The following is a 19,992-nucleotide window of genomic DNA, read 5'->3' on the forward strand; positions in this document are numbered from 1 at the left end:
AGAAAGACTTGGTAATAACTAATTTCATTTTCATACACAAGCTGATCTGGAGATGTACATGGTGAGTGATAACGATTTTGGATGAGATGAACATAATGCAATGATAGATTATGTGTGCTGATGATTGAAATAGATTATTGGTGCTGGATGCTAGAATGTGTAGAGAATTGGGAAGTGTCTTGTCTGATTGTTATACCGTATAGAGGATAGCAAAATGTCTTGTCGGGTTGCCAGGTATTATACTGTATAGAGGATAACGAAGTGTCTGATCATTATATAGTACTGTCAAGGATAAAGATGTAAAAGTGTTGGATGAACAGAACTAGAGGGAGAGAGGAGGATGTAGTTTTTAGAAAAAGGTGAAAAGGAAGCAGGAGGAGGGAAAAAATGTGGGGTGTGAAAGAGAAGTGAAGTGGCTGGGTCAATATGATTTGGAACAGATGGAAGAGGTTTAAGATGTGAGTAAAGTGTTCCTTAAAGAAATATGTAGAACATGGGAGATGGTGTGTGAGGCTAATAGAAGAGGTAAAAAGGTAGCAAGAACAGCTTGGTGGAATGAGGAAGTGAAGTAGGCTGCAAAAGAGGGGGAGGAGGACGAGGCATATAGTAACTGGATGAGAAATACAGTAGAGGGAATGAAGATTTGATCTGTATAAACCTTTATGTTAAGAAGAGGAGACAGGTGATGAGACTAGTTATAGAGAGTAAAGAAAAATGTGGTTGAAGATTTAGGAAGAAACCTCAGTGTAAAGTGGAGGGAATATAAGCATTTAGTTTGGAAGAAGGTTAAGAAAGGAAGATGGGGTGTTAAACTAGATAACAGGAGAGTGAGAGACCCAGTCCAATGCATGCAAGCATGTTGGAGCCTCTATAAATGATACAAATGCTAGTGAAGTGAGAGAAATTTGATCAGACGGAAAGAGCATTTGAAGGAGCTGTTGGTTATAGGGGATGCAAGCAAAACAGGTATACAGTATTTAGTTGAGGAACAGCTTGGAGATGAAGAGATGAGGTAGGTGGAAGGAATCATTAGGACAGAAATGTGAGACACTGAAGAAATTCAAAATTAGGAAAGCATTTTTAATTGATGGAGTGTGTTGTGAAGTATTGAAGTATGGGGGTGTAGTAGTGATTGGATGGATCTAGAAATATACTGTATATGCAGATTGGTCTCGGAGGAGGGTGGATTTTCAGAGGACCATAAGTCAGGTATAATACGAGTATTGTAATACCATTCTATATGGGGAAAAGGGAAAGAGAAGTGAGTTCAAGTGATAGAGGTACTGTATATGTCTTTTTAATGTGGTAGATGGATAGTGGTAACGTACTTGTCAGCTGGGCTAGGGTGAAAACTGAGGTATTGATTGAAGAGCAGCAAGGGGATATTAGGTATTGAAGGGGCAAATACACCTGGGTCTAGAGCTTGCTCCAAGGTGTACCGTATAGTAAAAGAGTATGTAGACAAAGGAAAGAAGTTGTTTGCTGCCAACTTGGATCTGGAAGAAGTACAGTACATGATAGAGCTTATAGACAGGGAACGTGGAAGGTGCTGAAAATATGTGGATTAGAGATGAAATTGTTGATTACAGGTAAGAGTACCATATATGAGCAGTGCATGTGGAAAATGAAATTATATCATTGATGTGAATGTTGGGCTGTCCCATCTCCATGGTTGTTTAGTATAAACAGTAAAACCATGATGTAACAGACTTCAATAGACCAGAATTTGCTTTTATCAGAATTGAGGAGCTACCAGAGTAAATTTTCATATATCGGAAAAAGTCTGACAAAGCCAGAAGCAGTCCGGACTGCCTGATCAGTTCAGCTATGGTCACCACAATAAGGTAAACAGAAGACATGTTAATGAGAGGACAGTACAATATTATTATATATAATATGCCATTTGATTATTGTAGTGAATGTATAATACAGTACAGTACTGCACTGGTAGGTAAAACAGTTTAAAAACCGTTGGTGTGATCTGGACTCATGTCTGATAAATTGGAAAAAGTCCGGGTTAGCAGGGGGAAGTCCGGATGTCGCTTTTATCAGAATTTCGCCTTTCTGGGAATGGCTTGGGCCCCAATTAGTCCATTATAGTGAGGTTTGACTGTACTGTGGATGGTGGTATAAGTGAGTGTAGGGCATTAGATGCTGTAGTGTCCTTAGTGGGGGAGGGTAAAGTATAAAAATTGTCTGTTGTTGTTTTGCTGAGGATACAGTATTGCTCTGTTAAGTGAAGATGAGTGGGAGTTGCAAGGCTTGGTGAATGAGTTTGGTAGTGTACGTGAGAAATTAAATTTTATAATAATGTAGCAAAGAGTGAAGTTTGCAAGACTTGATGAAGGAGTTTGGTTGTGTATGTAAAAAATTAAATTTGAAATTAATGTAGCAAAGACCGAAGTTTTGGTCTTTGAGTTAGCACAAGTCACTGAGTGCATAGTGAGGCTGCATTATTTAAAAAAAAAAAAAAAAAAAAAAGAGAGAGAGAGAGAGAAAGTTAGTGCCATCAGATATTTAGGTACAGTACCATTGTGAGATGAGCAAAGGTTGGAGTTTTTTTTTTTTTTTTTTTTTTTTTTTTTTTTTTGTGAGGAGGAAGTAACCAAGGGCCGTGAGCCCGCAGAATTGCTCCTTCCAAGAGAAAAACAATATACGAGAGAGCCAAATTCAAGATCCAACAGAGTTATAGGTTAAGAGTAGAAATAAGGAAAAGGCGAGTGAACATGGAAGTAAGGAAGTCAGCCATTGTATGACATTATTGTGTCCGTACTCCTCTGTATTCCTGAACTGAAGCTTGGATTTTGTTGCAAGGATACAGTTCAAGAGTGGGAGGAGTGGAGATGAGTTATTTAAGAGGACCATGTGGAGTTATATGATATACGGACAGACAAATAAAGTTCAGGAGTGTTGTGTTGGTGATGCAGATGTACAAGAATGTGGTAGAAGTACCCTAAGGTGGTTTGGTGATATAAAGAGTATGGAGACTGGAGATTGACTTGGAAAGTGCATGAGTGAGGTGTAGGGGAAGAGGTGGGGGAGACCAAAGATGAAGTGAAGAGATGGAGTGGAATGGCATACTGTATGAATGAGAGTACGATCATGTGAGTTGGAAGGAGGGTAGCCTGATGGCAGAGGATATTGTGATATAGAGGCAATTTGTTTGTTGACACCCTCTCTGGAATTAATGCATCTGCCTGTACTTTACATAGATATATACAGTAGTTGAAAGTATAAATTGGGTACAGTACCATTTTTACAAACAATATTCAAGGTCATTTTAACCCTCTGGCTGCATTAAGCAGCAGAGGGCACCCTACTAATTATTCTTCATGACGCATCAGGTAACTACAATACAGTCCACAGCTAGCAAGAAATTTTCTGTCCATACATCTGTTGTTTTTGTACAAATGTGATATGTTTTGATTTCTTTTATGTGACAACAAATAGTGTACATATGTCTAATGTATCTATACAAGTGAAAAACCATGCTTGAAGTAAATAATCTCGTCTTGAAGCTTAGATTTTGTTGCATGGATACAGTTCAAGAGTGATAAGAAGTAGGAAAGTGAGCAAGGAAGTACAAAAGTTACTACATGGCAGTATTGTGATACCAACTCTAATGTATGGAAGTCAAGCTTGGACCTTGTTGGAGGGACAGAAGTCAAGAGTGAGAGCAGTGGAAATGAATTATTTGAGAGGAGCATATGGAGTCACATGGAGAGACAGACTGACAAATGAGGACGTGAAGGAGATTTGTGGTGTGGATGTGGATGTGATAGGAACCGTTAGGAGAAACACATTGAGGTGGTTTGGCCATGTGGAGAGGATGGAGAGTGAAAGACTGACAAGGACAGTGTATGTGAGTGAGGTGGAGGTGGGAGAGGGAGGGGGAGGCCAAGGATGAGATGGAGGGATGGAGCGGAGAGGTATATGAGAGAGAGGGGTGTGCATTGGGAACAGGGCAGTGAAATGGCAGGGGACAGGGCGACATGGAGGCGATTTGTTTGTGGCCACCCCTTACGGGATTAAGGCATCTGGCAGTAGATAGATAGATAGGTAGATAGATTATTGCAAATTAGACTATCAATCTATCTATCTATAGGCCAGTGCCCTAATCCCACAAAGGGTGGCCGCAGACAAAATGCCTCCAAGTCGCTCTGTCACCCACCATTTGACTACCCTCCCCCCAACTCACTCCCCCCCCCTCACATACCTTTCAACTCCATCCCTCCACCTTATCCTCGGTTTTCCCTTCCCTCTCCCTCCTTCCACCTCACCTACATACACCCTTTTAGTCAGTCTAAAAAGTAAAAAGAACTAACTAAACAAGCGAATAAAGTGCAAATTAGACAATAGCAAAAATTGACTAAATTTGCAGTTTTTTCGGAAAAAGACAATTTTCTCAAACAAATACGATAAGTTTTGATTTCTTTTATGTGATAACAAACAGTGTACAGTACATGTGTCTAGTATATATATACAAACAAAAACCTTGCTTGAAGTAGATAATCTCATCATCATTGCAAAATTAAACAGTAGCAAAAATTAATTATTTTCTCAGTTTTTAATCAGAAAATGAAACAATTTTCTTGTAAAAAGGTGCATTTTTGACCATCATCACAGTAAAAAATGGAAACTTCACAGTCATTTTCTATTAGAGAAGTAGCAACAAAGTTATAATTAGCACTTTCATTTTAAGGGACTGAGGCTGCGTCTAGGGGAATGACCGAGAAATGCTAGGTTGCGGCCAAAGGGTTAAAACATAAAAGTCATGCTAAAATTTAGATAGAATTTATTAGAGTGTAGTTTCATGATTCAGATGTCCAAGTTGTTATCAGTATACTTAAAATTTATAAGTGTGTTGGTTAAAACATGTTGTATCCTGGAAAAATATACATTTATTCCATATTCAAAGAACAGGGTCATTTAAAGGCCAATTTGATCCTCCAGATGCTATTTAACCTTAACGTTATGTTTCCTTTTAATTTTGTTTTTAATATAACTAGCACTTTCCTTAGTAGGGGGTAATATCCTGGATTATCTTCCTCATGCTGGGCAGGCATGAATAATCATGGAAGGGGTGTCATTTGTGAGAGCAGCACATGTCAGAGGAGAAGTGTTGTATTGGCTATGTTTGTGTGTGGTAGGGTATGTATATGACAGTGGTTTGAATTGAGAAGGTGCAAACAATTAAAAGTACAGTACATCCTGTCTTCAAGCATGGAATGATTTATAGGTGTTTGTGAAATGTATCCATAAAGGAAAATGCAAAATTAAATGTGCAGGTGGTTGTTCTGGTGAGTTGGAGCCAGGATTCCAAAGGCTTGGATGGTACATGAATGACTGTGTGACCTGTTTCATTGGGCTTTATATTAATAGTTCTCCAGCATTTATACATTTTCTTTCCTTGTTTATTGAGCCTGCCTCACTCCATCTTTAGTTGGGAATAAGGATCAGGATATTAGAGGTAAGGGGTAATGCATGCTTGGAGGGTGTCCCTGTAGCTTTCCTGGCAGGGTGCCCCAAGGCCACTGCCATAGCCACTGATCATGGCTGGTGGGCTATGGGTCCCAGATCCCATGCCTAGGCCTGGGACTGTGTGGGTAGGTGGGGCCTGTGGTATGTCTTTCCCCATTATTTATTCTCACCAAATTATGACAAGGAAGAAACCGGAAATTCTAAGCAAGCCTGAGGAAACAAAATCATGCAAGGGGATCAGAGTGGCATAATAGAATATGGGAAGTTTGAGGGGGAGAGCAGGGTAAGTAGTTGAGGCATTTGGTAGGAGGTGGATGGATGTGGGATGTGTGTAGGAAGGTCACGTACAGGGGGAGGATCATCCAGAAGAATTGCCAGGAGGAATGGATGTTACAGATGTTTTGGCAGGGTAGAGCAGATGGATATGATGGTGCAGGTGTGTTAGTTGAGGAGAAATTGGTGGAATATGGTCATGAATGTAATGAGAGATGGTGATATAATGATAGCAGTGAAAATTTTGTTGATGGGATTATGGTTGCATTTATATCAGCATATGCTCTACAGGCAGGCAGGTTTGGATGAGGTGGAGGATAAATTCTGGGTTGACTTAATACTTGTAATAAGTTGTATGGGGGATGATGAGATTATGGTTTTGGGAAGGAACTTAAATGGTCATGTAGGTGAAGCAACTCAAGGATATGAAGGAGTACATGGGGGATGTGCAATTGTGCATATGGTACAAGAAATGAGGAAGGAGAAAGGATACTTGAGTTTGGGGAGGGAGTGAACACGATTGTGTGCAACACACATTTAAGGTACTGAGAGAGTAGGTTGATTACATAAGAGTCAGGGGGAAATAGCAGCCAGATAATCTATTTCCTGGTCAGGAGGGCTGATCAGAGGTTAGTGAGGGGTGTTAAAGTTATAGGGAGCAAGGAGTGCGTGCTGCAACACAAGTTATTGATATGTGACATGGTGCTTAAGGAGTGGGTGATGAAACAGAGGACCTGTGCACCTAGAAGGAAAATATGGGCGTTGAAAAACCAAGCAGTAAGAGATGCCTTCTATAACGAGATGAGTAGAGTGGTGGCTGAACAGGGAGACTTTGATAGAAGTGTTAATGAACAGTACAGAGCCCTCAAAACAACCTTTTGAGAGTTACTGATTCAGTATGTGGATGGACAAGGGGTCCCCCAAAACATAAAGTAACTTGATGGTGGGATGAGGGTGTAGAAGTTGCAGTTAAGGAGAAAAGAAGGCATTTCCAGGAATGGAAAAAGGGTGGTAACAAAGAGGACTACTTGGCTACCAAGCACAGGGCTAGAAGAGAGGTTTACAGGACAAAATCTGAGTCACAAAGACTTCTACTTGATAACCTAAAAAGTGTGGAAGGGAAGAATATGACATTTAAGGTGGCAAATCAGATGAAGAGGGAGAAAAGGGATGTCATAGGTGAGCAGTGTGTGAAGGATGATGAGAGAAAGGTAGTGGTGAATGGGAGGGATATTAAAGATGCCTGGAGAGAGCACTAGAACCAGTTGCTGAATGAGGAGTTTGACTGGTACAGGGAAAGTTTGGAGCCAGCAGATCCAGCTTCTGGCCCTTGGTCTTTGATCGATGCTGCTATTGTGAGCAGAACAATAGGCAGGATGCAGGTGAGGAAAGCAGCAGGTGTGTCTGGGTTGACTGCTGAAATGTTGAAAGCATCAGGAGATATAGGAGTGGAGTTAGTCACTGATTTGATAAGTATGATTATATATGAGTGTGTTGTCCATGATGATTGGCTGAAGAATGTAATTCTGAGTGAGTTCAAGGGGAAGGGTGTTGCCGTGGAGAGAGGAAATTATAGAGGCATGAAGCTTTTGGATCAGATAATGGAGAGAGTTCTAGAAGGTATGATTAGAGAAAGGGTGAATACTGATGAGATGCAGTTTGGGTTTATTCCAAGCAGAGGGACCACTGATACCATATTCATTGCTTGACAGCTTCAGGAAAAATATATAGGAAAGAAAAGGGAATTTTACTTTGTTTTTGTTGATTTGGAGGCCTTTCACAGGGTCCCTGGAGTGGTAGTGGAGTGGGCAATAAGAAAGCTTGGGATCATGGAGTGGCTGGTTAGGCTGGTTATGGCTATGTATGTGGGTGCTCGCACCCCGGTAAGGGTGAATGGAGACTTGAGTGAGGAGTTTTTTGTGAATGTTGGTGTTCATCAAGGGTCAGCCTTGAGCCCCGTATTGTTTATTATGGTACTTGAAGGCCTCTCATATGACATCAGAAATGGACTCCTGTGGGAGATGTTGTATGCTGATGATTTGGTGTTGATTGCAGAGAATGAAAGGGAGGCAGAGGAAAGATTTAGGAAGTAGAGATATGGTATGGGGCACAAGGGCACTTCCTTTTCCAAAATTTAAAAAAATCATGGCAGCACTACACATGGCCTCGGAGTCCCCAGGGGGGGAACCATAAATGCCCCCATCTTCCGTTCCTCTCTCGATGATGACCCAAGCTGCCTGGAACCACTGTCTGACTCCCTTCTTCTTCATTTCTGCAACATTCGTGGCCTTTCCTCTAACTTTTGCTCTGTTGAGCACCATGTCTCCTTCTCTAAACCTCACCTTCTTTTTCTAACTGAGACTCAGCTGTCTGAGGCAACTGACAGCGGACCCTTTTCTGTATCCTCCTACTTTCTCTGTACTTATTTCAAAGCCAAAAGGGGCTGTTGTGTGTATATACGCAATGACTTGCTCTCGCGTTTCTGAGCTTGATTCTTCTGAATTCTCTACACATTGGCTCCGGCTTTCCTGTCATTCTCTAACAAAATATATCTGCGGTGTTTACTTATCTCCTAATTCTACTGACTGTCAGAAATTCTTTCACTATCCTACTTCTACAATGGAACACATTCTATCCATTTCTCCTTTCTCTTAAATCTCCATTCTAGGAGATTTCAGTGTTCACCACTGCCTTTGGCTCTCCTCTCCTTTCACTGATCCACCTTTTCTATCCTTAATGACCTAGAGCAGCTTGTACAGCACCCTACCCGCATCCCTGACCGCCTTGGAGAGAGCTCCAACATACTTGACCTCTTCCTTACAATTAATCCTTCTGCTTACACTGTTAATCTTTTCTCTCCGTTGGGCTCCTCTGATCACAACCTTATCACCTTAACCTGTCCCATCGCTCTGGTACGGACTGTGGACCCTCCAAAGAAACATTGTCTGTGGCACTTTGGAGCTGCGAATTGGGAGGCCCACAGGCAGTACTTCTTTGATTTTCCCTGGAATGATTATTGCTTCCATGGCTGGGAGCCATCTGAGTGTGCCTTGCACATTACGACGGTTATTCTCTCGGGCATGGAAGCATACATTCCTCTCTCATATCCTCTGACTAATGCAAGAAAGCCTTGGTTTAATCACGCTTGTTCTAATGCTGTCCGCAACAAGGAGAGGGCCTATAAAAGGTACCAGAGCCAACCCACCCCTGAATCACATCTTTTATACTTTTCTGCCCGGAATCGTGCTAAGTCTGTTCTTCGCTCTGCTAAAAATAATTTCATCCGTACTAAATGCTCTCAACTCTCCAACTCGAATTCTTCCCGCTCCTTCTGGCACCTTGCCAAAAACCTTTCTAACAACTTTACCTCATCATCCTTCCCTCCTCTTTGCTACTCTGATGGCTCTGTGGCTATTTCTTCTACTGATAAAGCAGATCTCTTCACTCAGACTTTCTCCTCCAATTCCATCTTAGACGATTCTGGTACTGTTCCTCCATCACATCCCCCCTCTGACTTCCTCATGGCTGACATTAAAATTTCTTCAGCTGATTTAGTTTCTTCCATCACAGGCCTCAATACTAATAAGGCATATGGGCCTGATGGAGTCCCTCCTGTTGTTCTCAAGAACTGTGCTTGAGTGCTTACACCCTGCCTAGGTAAACTCTTTTGCCTTTGTCTATCAACTTGTATCTTTCCCTCTTGCTGGAAGTTTGCTCTCATTCAGCCAGTCCGAAAGAAGGGTGACCTGCTGAACCCTCTAACTATCGTCCAATTGCTTTAACATCCTGTATCTCAAAAGTTTTTGAGTCAGTTCTTGATAGAAAAATTTTAAAGCATCTTTCCTATCACAACCTTTTTTCTGATCGTCAGTATGGGTTCCGTCAGGGACACTCCACCGGCGATCTTCTTACCTACCTTTCAGACTCCTGGTCATCCTCCTTTCAGGACTTTGGCAAAAACTTTGCCATTGCACTTGACATCTCAAAGGCTTTCGATCGAGTCTGGCATAAATCTTTAATTTCCAAACTGCCTTCTTACGGTTTCTATACTTCTATCAGTGCCTTCATCTCTAGCTTTCTTTCTGGTCGTTCTATAGCCGCTGTTGTAGACGGCCATCGTTCTTCTCCTAGATCTATCAACAGTGGTGTTCCTCAGGGCTCTGTCCTATCACCAACTCTCTACCTTTTATTCATTAATGACCTTCTAAGCTGTAGATCTAACCCTATCCACTCTTACACTGATGACTCCACCCTTCACCTTTCCATTTGGTTCCCGCAACGTCCATCTCAGCATTGACTTCAACAAACAAGGGATGAGGCTATGGCACACGTAATGTCTGACTTGGCTTATTTCTCTGACTGGGGTAAAAATAATCTTGTTGTTTGTAATGCATCAAAGACTAAGTTTTTACACCTGTCAACCGAACAAAATCTTCCACAGGTATACCCAGTAATGTTTAATAATAGTCAGCTTAATCCTGCATCATCCTTGAACATGCTTAGGGTTTCATTTACTTGGGACTTATCTTGGAAAGATCATATTACACATCTTGTAAAATCTGCTTCCAAGAGATTAGGTGTGCTAAGCCAACTCCGTTCCTTCTTTACCCCTGCACAATTGTTGACTCTATACAGGGGTTTTATCCGCCCCTGTGTGGAGTACAACTCTCATGTGTGGGAAGGCTCCGCACATACAGCACTTCTCAATAGGGTGGAGTCAAAGGCTTTCGTCTCATTAATTCTCCCCCTCTTACTGACTCCCTTCAACCTCCGTCTCTTCGTTGCACTGTTGCATCTTTATCTGTTTTCTCTCGCTACTTCAGTGGTCACTGCTCCTCTGAACTGTCTGCATGCAATCCTCCACCTCTATGACGGGCATGTAGCACCCGTCTAGCAGCAAACTCTCATCCCTTTTCTGTCCAACTCTCTAATGCAAGAGTTAAAACTGTTACTCCCAGTCCCTCATTTATGCAACAGGTCAGCTGTGGAACTGTCTCCCTCTGTCAGTATATCCTGCTTCCTATGATCTCCAGTCTTTCAGACGCTGTGTGTCCAGGCATCTCGAAATGATCGGATCTTGAATGTGGCTCTCTCTTGTATTTTGTTTTTCTCTTGGAAGGAACAATAATTGTGGGTTTGCAGCCTTTGATTCATTCTTCCTTGCTTAAAAAAAAAAAAAAAAAAAAAAAAAAAAAGCAGATAAAACAAAAGTGATGATATCTAGGGCCGGTGGCAGTAGTGTCAAAGAAGAGGGGATGTGGCCATGTGCGATCAGACACAAGGGCATGGGAAGTACCGTAATTACATCTTGTGCAGTGTTTGAAATAAGTGGGTGGACAAGAGATGCAGTGGTATCTGAGGTAGACTGCGAGATAATGCTAATTTCATGTGTGCGGTGTGTTGGGGAGAGCATGTGGAGGTTGCCAGGCATAAAAGGATTGAACTTGCTGGTGAGTGTCTTGAATGTGTGGAGGAGTTTAATTGTTTAGGAGACATGTTGTGTGCAGGAGGTGGGTCTGGAGCTAGCTCTGTGGCTGGAGTGAGAAGTAGTTGGAAGAACTTCAGGAAGCTGTTGCCACTCCTGACTCTGAGAGGGCTCCCCCTCCGTGCTAAGGGATCTTTGAATGCGGCATGTGTTAGGAGTGTTATGCTATATGGTAGTGAGACTTGGGCAGTAAAGGAAGAGGATGTTCGCAGGCTCAAACATACTGATATGACAGTGATTAGGTGGATGTGCAGTGCATCCCTGAGTCTGAGGCCTGGGGGGGCTAGGTTTATGATGGAAAATTTGAGAGGTAGGATGGTACTAGAGTGTATTGATTTTGTGATGAGTAGAGGTAGAGTGAGATGGTTTGGGTATGTGGAGAGGATGGGGGATGATAATTGGGGTGCAGAAAGTGAGAAGTGTTAATGTTGGAGGTAGGGTAACGAGCGGCAGGCTGAAAAAGACCTGGGACAAGGGCATTTGAGTGTGACCTCAGGGATAAGGGACTAAAAATGGAAGCTGCCAGAGATCGAGGAGCATGGATAGCCGTCAGTAGGTGGCCAAGGCTGATGCATGCAAGCATGTTGGAGCCTTCAAAAAATGAAACAAAATGAAACAAAGGAGATCTCTGGTCCACTTCTCCCATGCGTTTACTCGCCTCAGTGATGTGGGTAGTAATCTTTCTCCCTGAAGCTATTAGAAGTGTGTATGAAAAAATATACATGCTTGAACCTCAGTCTGAACATTCTCCTGTATATTTTTGGCCAAGGTCATTACAGAAGGTTGAATATATGGAAAGTTTTACAACCATAGCCTTACCATTTTTCCCCAAGTCAGTGAAAGACTGACTAAGAGGGTGTATGTAGGTGAGGTGGAGGGAGGGAGAGGGAGGGGTAGACCGAGGATGAGGTGGAGGGATGGAGTTGAGAGGTATATGAGGGAAGGGGGGGTGAGTTGGGGGGAGGGGAGTCAAATGGTGGGTGACAGAGTGACTTGGAGGCGTTTTGTCTGCGGCCACCCTTTGCGGGATTAGGGCGTCGGGCTATAGATAGATAGATAGACAGTTTCAGTTTTAGCCCCTATGAAAGACTCAGAAGTAGCACACAACAAATCCTTTTCAGCTTTTCATATTATTGACCTTTTTTCCAACCTAATAGTGGGGTAAGGTTGGATCCAGAAATATGAACAGAAAGTATAGTAATTCCTTTAAGACCTGGATGCCCAAGACCCGGACACCCCAAGTCCCGGGCATTTTGGGCTTGGGTCAAAAAAAAAAAAAAACTGGTATGTGTTCATCCCTACTCTAAATTTGCCGCGCAGTGACGAACAGCTGTGTTTTGGCGCATAGTTCCAGCGACTTCCCCTAGAGCACCCCTGCATCCTCCCCATTTCCTGCCTACCTACAATCATGACTGCACGCTTGTCGCCGTGGCTGCCCGCATGCTCGCGTTGGTGAATAGACTGAATAAATTACAATACCTCGCCACTAGACCACATGGGAATTTACGATGTTGTGCATTGTTAAGAAATTAGAATTCAGAGTGCAACGTTGGCATGTTGCAACTGGCATGGCGCAAGTAAGAACAGAACGTGCAGTGTTAAACAGTTATATTTCACAGTGCAAAGGATTAAGTGCAGCGCAGCACTGGATTACTGTACATGCTTCAAGTGCACCTTCACCACTGTCAGAGCCATAGAGGAGGTGGGTTAATCTTCACGACAGCCTTGGACGTGTCGTAAGTACCCTGTACACTGCTAAATATTTTCCATACTCACTTGTAATTTCTCATTCTCTGGTTTCATTTCATTTATTTCATGGTTTCTGTCCATTATTTGTGTGAATCGGGTCTTAAATAGGTGCTGTGCATGTCCAGTAGGGAGTTATTTAGGTGGCTTTCAAAGTTAGGTTGGGTTGGGGTCTATAAGTACCCGTCCAGGGGCATTTATCCAAGTCCCGGACAAGACCAAGCCTTGGACGTTGCTCAGGCTCTATTATGTTGGATCTTAGAGGGATTACTGTATAAATTTCATCTCTAGTATGCCGAGGGGAATGGGCCAGACAACCGTTCACTTACCATTCAGGCCCCCCAAATCCTGTCTCCATCACACAGGCCTAACTCTCTTCACATACGTGTATTTTTGTACAGTACTTTCATTTAACAATGCACTTTACACACAGCTATCAGGTAGCCCTCCTACTTACTGAACTGCTGCAGGGTGTTCCAGCTACTTACTGCTTAATTTCTGAAATCATCTGTCTTTTTCATTTTACATTACTGTATATTAAAGCTCCCATACATTTGAAGGGCAGTGAAATGGCTGGGGACAGGGCGACTTGGAGGCGATTTGTTTGTGGCCACCCCAAACGGGATTGAGGCGTCTGGCAATAGATAGATAGATAGATAGACATTTGAAGGTATCTCTCATCTCAGTCATGTCTTATGTTACCATTGTCAGATCTGTTCTGTCTACTTTTTCTTTTTTCCAAACATAGTTTTTTTTACAAATAAGCATGTTTTTAAAATATGGTTTCTCATGGTTCCCCCAAACAGCTAGAACGACAAATTCACATGCAGAATGAGATGCGTGAGAAGATGATGTCGATGCAGATAGCTCGATCAAGAGAGCTGCTGTACTGGGTTGGTTCATTCTACATTGTGGCTGCTCTTGGAATGATTACAGGGTATGTTGAAGTGAATAAGTTGCTATACAGTGTTTCGTTTTCATTTTTAAAGGCTCCAACATGCTTGCATGTGTCGGCCTTGGTCACCTAATGGCGGCTCTCCACGCTGCACATGTGAAATAATCTAATAATAAATAAAATGGATTTCAAGGACTTTGTGTAATGTAACTAACAATTTCATTCAGTCAGATTGTAAGAATTTCATGAGAATGGTATGAAGCACTGTATGCAGGAAAAAAGTATAAGATAAAATAATTCTTGATGGTCGTTAGATCTTTTTCAGTTAATCAGACACCTTTTGGTTACAGAAGATTTTACGTGAATAATGAATAAATATATTGTCCATAACAGATTCTCAGTACAGTATCAGTGTCTGGCATTGAGCACAACATATTGTATGTCATCCTTGTCTTCATAAGATGGTCTTGACCTTGATAACCAGAGTGTATTACCTTAGTTCAACAAATTCCATGTTGTATTCCAGAAAATAGTGGTAGGTGGGGGCGCCCACCATCCACTCACTCGATGTAGTGCTCTTTGAGGTGTCTGTCCTTTCCTCTCTTCCATCCTTCCTCTTCTGTCTTTCTTTCCTTCATTCTTTCCTCTTTCTTTTATGTGTGGGTGACTTTACACTCCCTCTTCTGTCTCTCTTTCCTTCATTTTTTCCTCTTCCTTCTGCCTGTGGGTGACTTTGCACTGAGTGACAATCCAAATGGTTTCCTGTACACCAGGAAACTATTTACTATGCTGGGTGGTAACTATATAACCAAATTAGGGCACCTGGTGGTTTAGTGGGTAATTAAGGTGCTCCAATCAGATTGAGCCCGTGTGGGTTTATATCCAAGGAGTGGTTGGGGTTTATTGCACATGTGATGCCACTCAGGGATGAGTGAGGCTGGTCACTCTGATCTTAAATGTTAGAACCAACTTGCCTAGCCCCAGGTTCCCACACTCCTCGTGGGACGACGTAGGATTGGATGATGGATGGATGTATTCCAGAAAATGAGACTATGTATATAAATGAAGTGTATATTGTGTAAAGTTTAGTATATCCATGTGTCATCTTTTAGCTTTTCTATTCTGGTGCTGTTTTTCACTCATACTATGAAATTTCCATTAGATTTCTCAGCCCTTTTCTCTGTTTTATTTTGAGGCATACAGTGGTGTGGGAGGATCTGTAAGATGAGGGAGAGTACCTGATGTAGAGTCCTCTTTTTAACACTTGTATAGATATTATTTTGGTAGTGTTCTTGCCTAACAGCCTCATTTAGACTGCAAGATCAGTGTGGTTTGTAAGTCGGTTTAACTCCACGCAGCTCTCATAGAACTGTTGTTTTTGACAGATTTCGTCGCACAAAGAAGCCTGGTACCCTGGTTCCATTGCTACCTCTCTCCTTCATCGTAGCATACCAGGCAGACCTTGCGTATGGCTCCAAGCTCAACAGAATCAAGAGTATGTAATCAGTTTTAAAAAACACATACATATATATATAAGTGCATGCAAACACATGCATAGATGTGTGCATATAAATGCATGAATGATCACGTACACACACAGTTCCCCCAATTTATGGTATCTACTGTGTAAAAAAGAAAAAAAAAAATGGAGCACATTCCAAACATACAGTGAGGGCCATCATTATATTTAGGTGAAAGGAAAAGGTACACAAATGGTATACATCACACAGATTGTGATAAGCTTACTTAATTAACTGAGTATATTATTGCTAAATGAAATTATCACATACTGGATTTGTCCACCAGTTTGTGGTTGATGCACACAGATGTTAGATTCCATCCTTTCACACCAGCCAAAAACTTGGACAGAGATGCAAAGTCCAATATACAGTGTAATATCTTCCTTCTCATAACTAAGATGTGTTTTAATAGGAAGACCAGGAGACATGTGGAGATCCTCCTCTGTCCTCTCCTTGTCCCCTCTGTGATATTTTATTTTTCCTTTTTTTTTCAATGGGAGGTAATTGCTCGTAAGTTTGTTTCTGAATTTCAGTCCCAACATTTGGAGATGCTTGTTGGATAAAGACTATTTAATTGAACTTAAAGCTTCATCAGTTTAAGAATATAGTCCTCTTTCACATTATGTAATTCATAAAGGTTATCATACATTAAGATAAATTGCATGCATTCATCAAAACTACTATATAGGTGTTTTGTACAAGGAAGCTACTTACAAACTCTCCTCAAGTTTGTTGCAGAAGTTTTAACCTCTTTGTTACAGTTTGGTTCATTGCCCACTGTGTCTGTATCTGAGATTCTTGTGCATGCCAAGCCTTTTACATACTGGATTGCAAGGAAAGGAAGCATATAATTTCGTTTTGTTTCATTTGTAAAGGCTCCAACATGCTTGCATACATTAACCTTGGTCAACTAATGGTGGCTGTCCATGCTGCTTGATCTCTGGCAGCCACCCTGTTCAGTCCCATATCCCTGAGACAACACTCTGTGACCTCATCCCAGGTCTTTTCCAGTTTGCCTTTCACAACTCTACCCCCTAGCAAAGTTCACTTTCTGCACCCAGTTGTCATTCTCCGTCCTGTCCATGTGCGCAGACCGTCTTAGTCTACCTCTCCTCATCACAACACCAGTCCACTCCAGTCCCATATTTTCCCTTAACTCTTCCATTGTAAACCTAGCCCCCCAAGCCTTACATTCAAGGATGCACTGCACATGCACCTAATCATTGTCGTTTCTGTACATTTGAACCTGTGAATATCCTTTTCTTTTACTGCCCAGGTCTCACTACCATCAGAACTGGGCACTGCAAAGGAAAATTTACTTTTGCTTTGTTTCATTTTGTTTTTGAAGGCTCCAATGTGCTTGCATGCATCGGCCTTGGTTACCTAATGGCAGCTGTCCATGCTGCTCGATCTGTGGCAGCCTCTCTGATCCTGAGGTCACACTTAATGACCTTGTCCCAGGTCTTTCTGGGTCTACCCCTCACAGCCCCACCCCCATTATTAACACTTCTCAATTTCTGCACCCATCATCCACCATCCTGTCCACATGCCCAAACCACTTCAATCTACTTCTCCTCATCACAGTATCAATGCAGTCCAGTCCCATCCTACCTCTCAACTCTGCCATCATAAACCCAGCCCCCCCAGGCCTTACAATCAGGGATGCACTGCACATCCACCTAATCATTGCCATTTATGTATGTTTGAGCCTGTGAATATTCTCTTCCCTTACTGCATAGATCTCACCACATCTGCAACCGCAAATCCACAGACTCAAACCATTACCTTCCGCAACTTCAAATCCGCAAACTTCTTGAAATTTGCAGTTCTGCAGATGCAAATGCAAAACATTTGTATCCCTTTCAGTACTACAGCACCAGTCTCATTTTATTCTGGATAGCATTAGAGGAATTTGCTGAGTTTAGGATGATATTTTTGGTAATCAAGGGGTTGAAAATCATCTCAGGTTACTCATCCACAACAATTTTATCTTTACTTACTCTATCCTGACTAACACTAGGTGACTTTATGAGGTTTGGAAACTAGGTGACTTTATGAGGTTTGGATATTGTCTGTAGGACGGAATGGAATATAAAAAATTATATATGTGGTGAAACTAAAATATATACTGTATTTTAAATTTTGTTATATACTAGATTGTTTTTACTGCTGAACAAGGGTAAGTCATTCACTGTTGTAGATAAATGAATTAAATTATTACACTTCACAGCTCACACTTGACGAGTTGACACACCAGTCCACCTCTGTTCCTTGGCTCTAACCTCCATAGTCCTCCCTCCCCAGTCACAGTCAGAATCCTCCAATAACTGAGTCAACTTCATCTTGAGAAGGTCCATATTGCCCTTCATAAAAACAAACCTCTCAAAGTTCTCAGAGGTCAGGCTGGTTTGTGAGCAGGTTTGTGTTTGCAGAGGAACTTCCACAAATACGGAACCACAAATTTGCGTAAAATTTGTCACAAACACAAATCCGCAAACAAACTCACACTTCCGCAGTTGTGACATTCGCAGAAGCGGTTGTGAAAGTGCCCAGCCCTGACTACCTTACAGCATTACACTCCTAACACATGCCACATCATAAGATAGGGAAGGGAGGAGGGGAGCAGGGTATTGGGCAGGATGGAGGAAGGGAGAAAAGAGGGGAAAGGGACAAAGGAGAGGAGGCTGTAGTGTGGGTCCAGTTTCTTCATCGAACTAAAGCAATGATAGGGTAAGAGGAAAAGGAGGAAAATACAATAAATAGATGAATAAATAATTGGTGTATATTACATAGAGATTGCACCCCTCTAAGAGGACTAGCTAATGAGATTAATATGGGAGGAGTTTAGGTGAGCTTTTTAACCCGTGGATTGCACAGTTACATTTTTTTTTTTTATCCCACCCCATGATGCACAGAAAATTAAGATATTTTTTTTTTTTTTTTTTTTTTTTTTTTAACTTGAAGATAAGCATCCAGGGCATCTTCTGGTGAAAAAAAATAATCTCTCTCCCTCCGTCTTTGCATAGGGCCATACGTAAGATGTGCAGGGGAGTAGTGGAAAAAAAAAAAAGTTTTTGTGTATTATAAACTTGAAGATAAACATCCAGGGCATCATCTAGTGAAAAGAAAAAAAAATCTCTCTCTCTCCGTCTTTGTGTAGCGCCATGTGCAAGTTTGCTTAGGGGTCAACTAGTTAACGGTGATGCATGGCCAGCACAGCCTGAGCTGTGGCTCGCAATGCAACGCAACCCAGCCTGAGCTGTGGCTCACAATCCACGGGTTAAGACACCTGATCGCTATTTGGTAAGCTCTAGCAACAAATCTGACATTGTGGAGTAGTGTCAAGTATAACAGAGTTGACAGCAAGTAGGTGTTATTGGATATGTCATAGACCAACCCATGGCAATTAGTATGTGTCGTTGTACTGAAGGCCTTAATGTTTTTTCAAAAATGCTAGCTATAATGATTATTAGAAAATATAGACCAGGGTGTAGGTCATTACTAAAGGAAAGTATAGTTCTTCACCATAAATTGGCCCAGATTTTCATTTTATAGCTGGTGGGATGCAACTCAGAGGCAGAAAAAGATAATGCTACAGCTGTGTATTCTTTCCATAGCACTTCTTTGTGACCTGCATTTTTTTTTTTTTTTTTTTAACTGTTGTTAGAACTCAACATTTAAGATGATGTAACAGCAATTTCAGGCTAAGTTAAAGTAAAAAGAGTGTAGTATCAACATGCACCTATCACTGAATACTGTGCAAAGCTTAAATACCTAGGAAAATATAGCACTCTTGGTAGCTTAAGACATAGCCTACACTATTGCATTTTGTGTTGTAATAAATCTGAAGATTCAACAAGTTGTACAATACAGTATAATTGGTAGTAGACGTACCATATGTTGTTTGTGTTTTACCAAGTTACCATGAATGTGCAATGTTGCTTTGTTAAGGAAAATATGAAATACAGTAAACTCTCAGTTATCCGGCGTTATTCAACCAACCTCTACCTTGAGTAAAGCAAAACTCAAGATATTTCATAGTGCTTCCTGTTGACTAAACATTCATTGTCAAGCCGGATATTGTTCTTCTATCCTTCTCGACTCTTAATGCTATAAACTTTCCTACAATATTACCCATGAGCAATTAAAATCAAGCTTAAAATACAACACAGTGTTGATTCAGTACACTTATGAGCAATAATTTCTACCCGGGGGTGCCACCTTCCTACCCCTGTATACCGAGGGAAGAGGGGAGGGGGGGGTGGATGAAACGAGTTCCACCCACCTCTGCTTCAGCTTCCAACCCTCCTGCATACCGCTGCCCACCCCCACCTGTCATTCTTAATTGGCAGGTACTTCTCAAGCTGACATGTTTAAAACTCATGGTCACACTACTATTACACAAACATAAAGCACTAGGACATGTACTGGACTGTACATGCATACATACTGTACATCATCAAATCCTTTGTTGTCCCATGAGGAGCAGTGGCGTATCCAGGACATTTTGACTGGGGTGGCCAAGATTGAACACAAAGCTAGTGTGGGGTGGATATGGCATAGTGGACCTTAACCCCTTATGGGCGGGTGAC

General features: G+C 41.8%; 1 protein-coding gene across 5 annotated transcripts in view; it reads left to right on the forward strand.

The window, feature by feature from the left end:
- Positions 1-19,992, forward strand: part of LOC145413738 (plasminogen receptor (KT)) — a 72,414-nt gene that overhangs the window by 6,781 nt on the left and 45,641 nt on the right. For all 5 annotated transcript variants that reach the window (XR_013899765.1, XR_013899764.1, XR_013899766.1 and 2 more), the window contains exons 3-4: positions 13,792-13,922; positions 15,266-15,375. Coding sequence is in view for 1 of the 5 variants with exons in the window: in XM_080283397.1 (XP_080139523.1) it covers positions 13,792-13,922; positions 15,266-15,375 (241 nt within the window). In the remaining 4 variants the exon portion in view is untranslated. The remainder of the gene's footprint in view (positions 1-13,791; positions 13,923-15,265; positions 15,376-19,992) is intronic.

The sequence above is a fragment of the Coenobita brevimanus genome, chromosome 97 (genome assembly GCF_032717465.1).
Source record: "Coenobita brevimanus isolate Jiangsu-jjx chromosome 97, ASM3271746v2, whole genome shotgun sequence".
Lineage (NCBI taxonomy): Eukaryota > Metazoa > Arthropoda > Malacostraca > Decapoda > Coenobitidae > Coenobita > Coenobita brevimanus.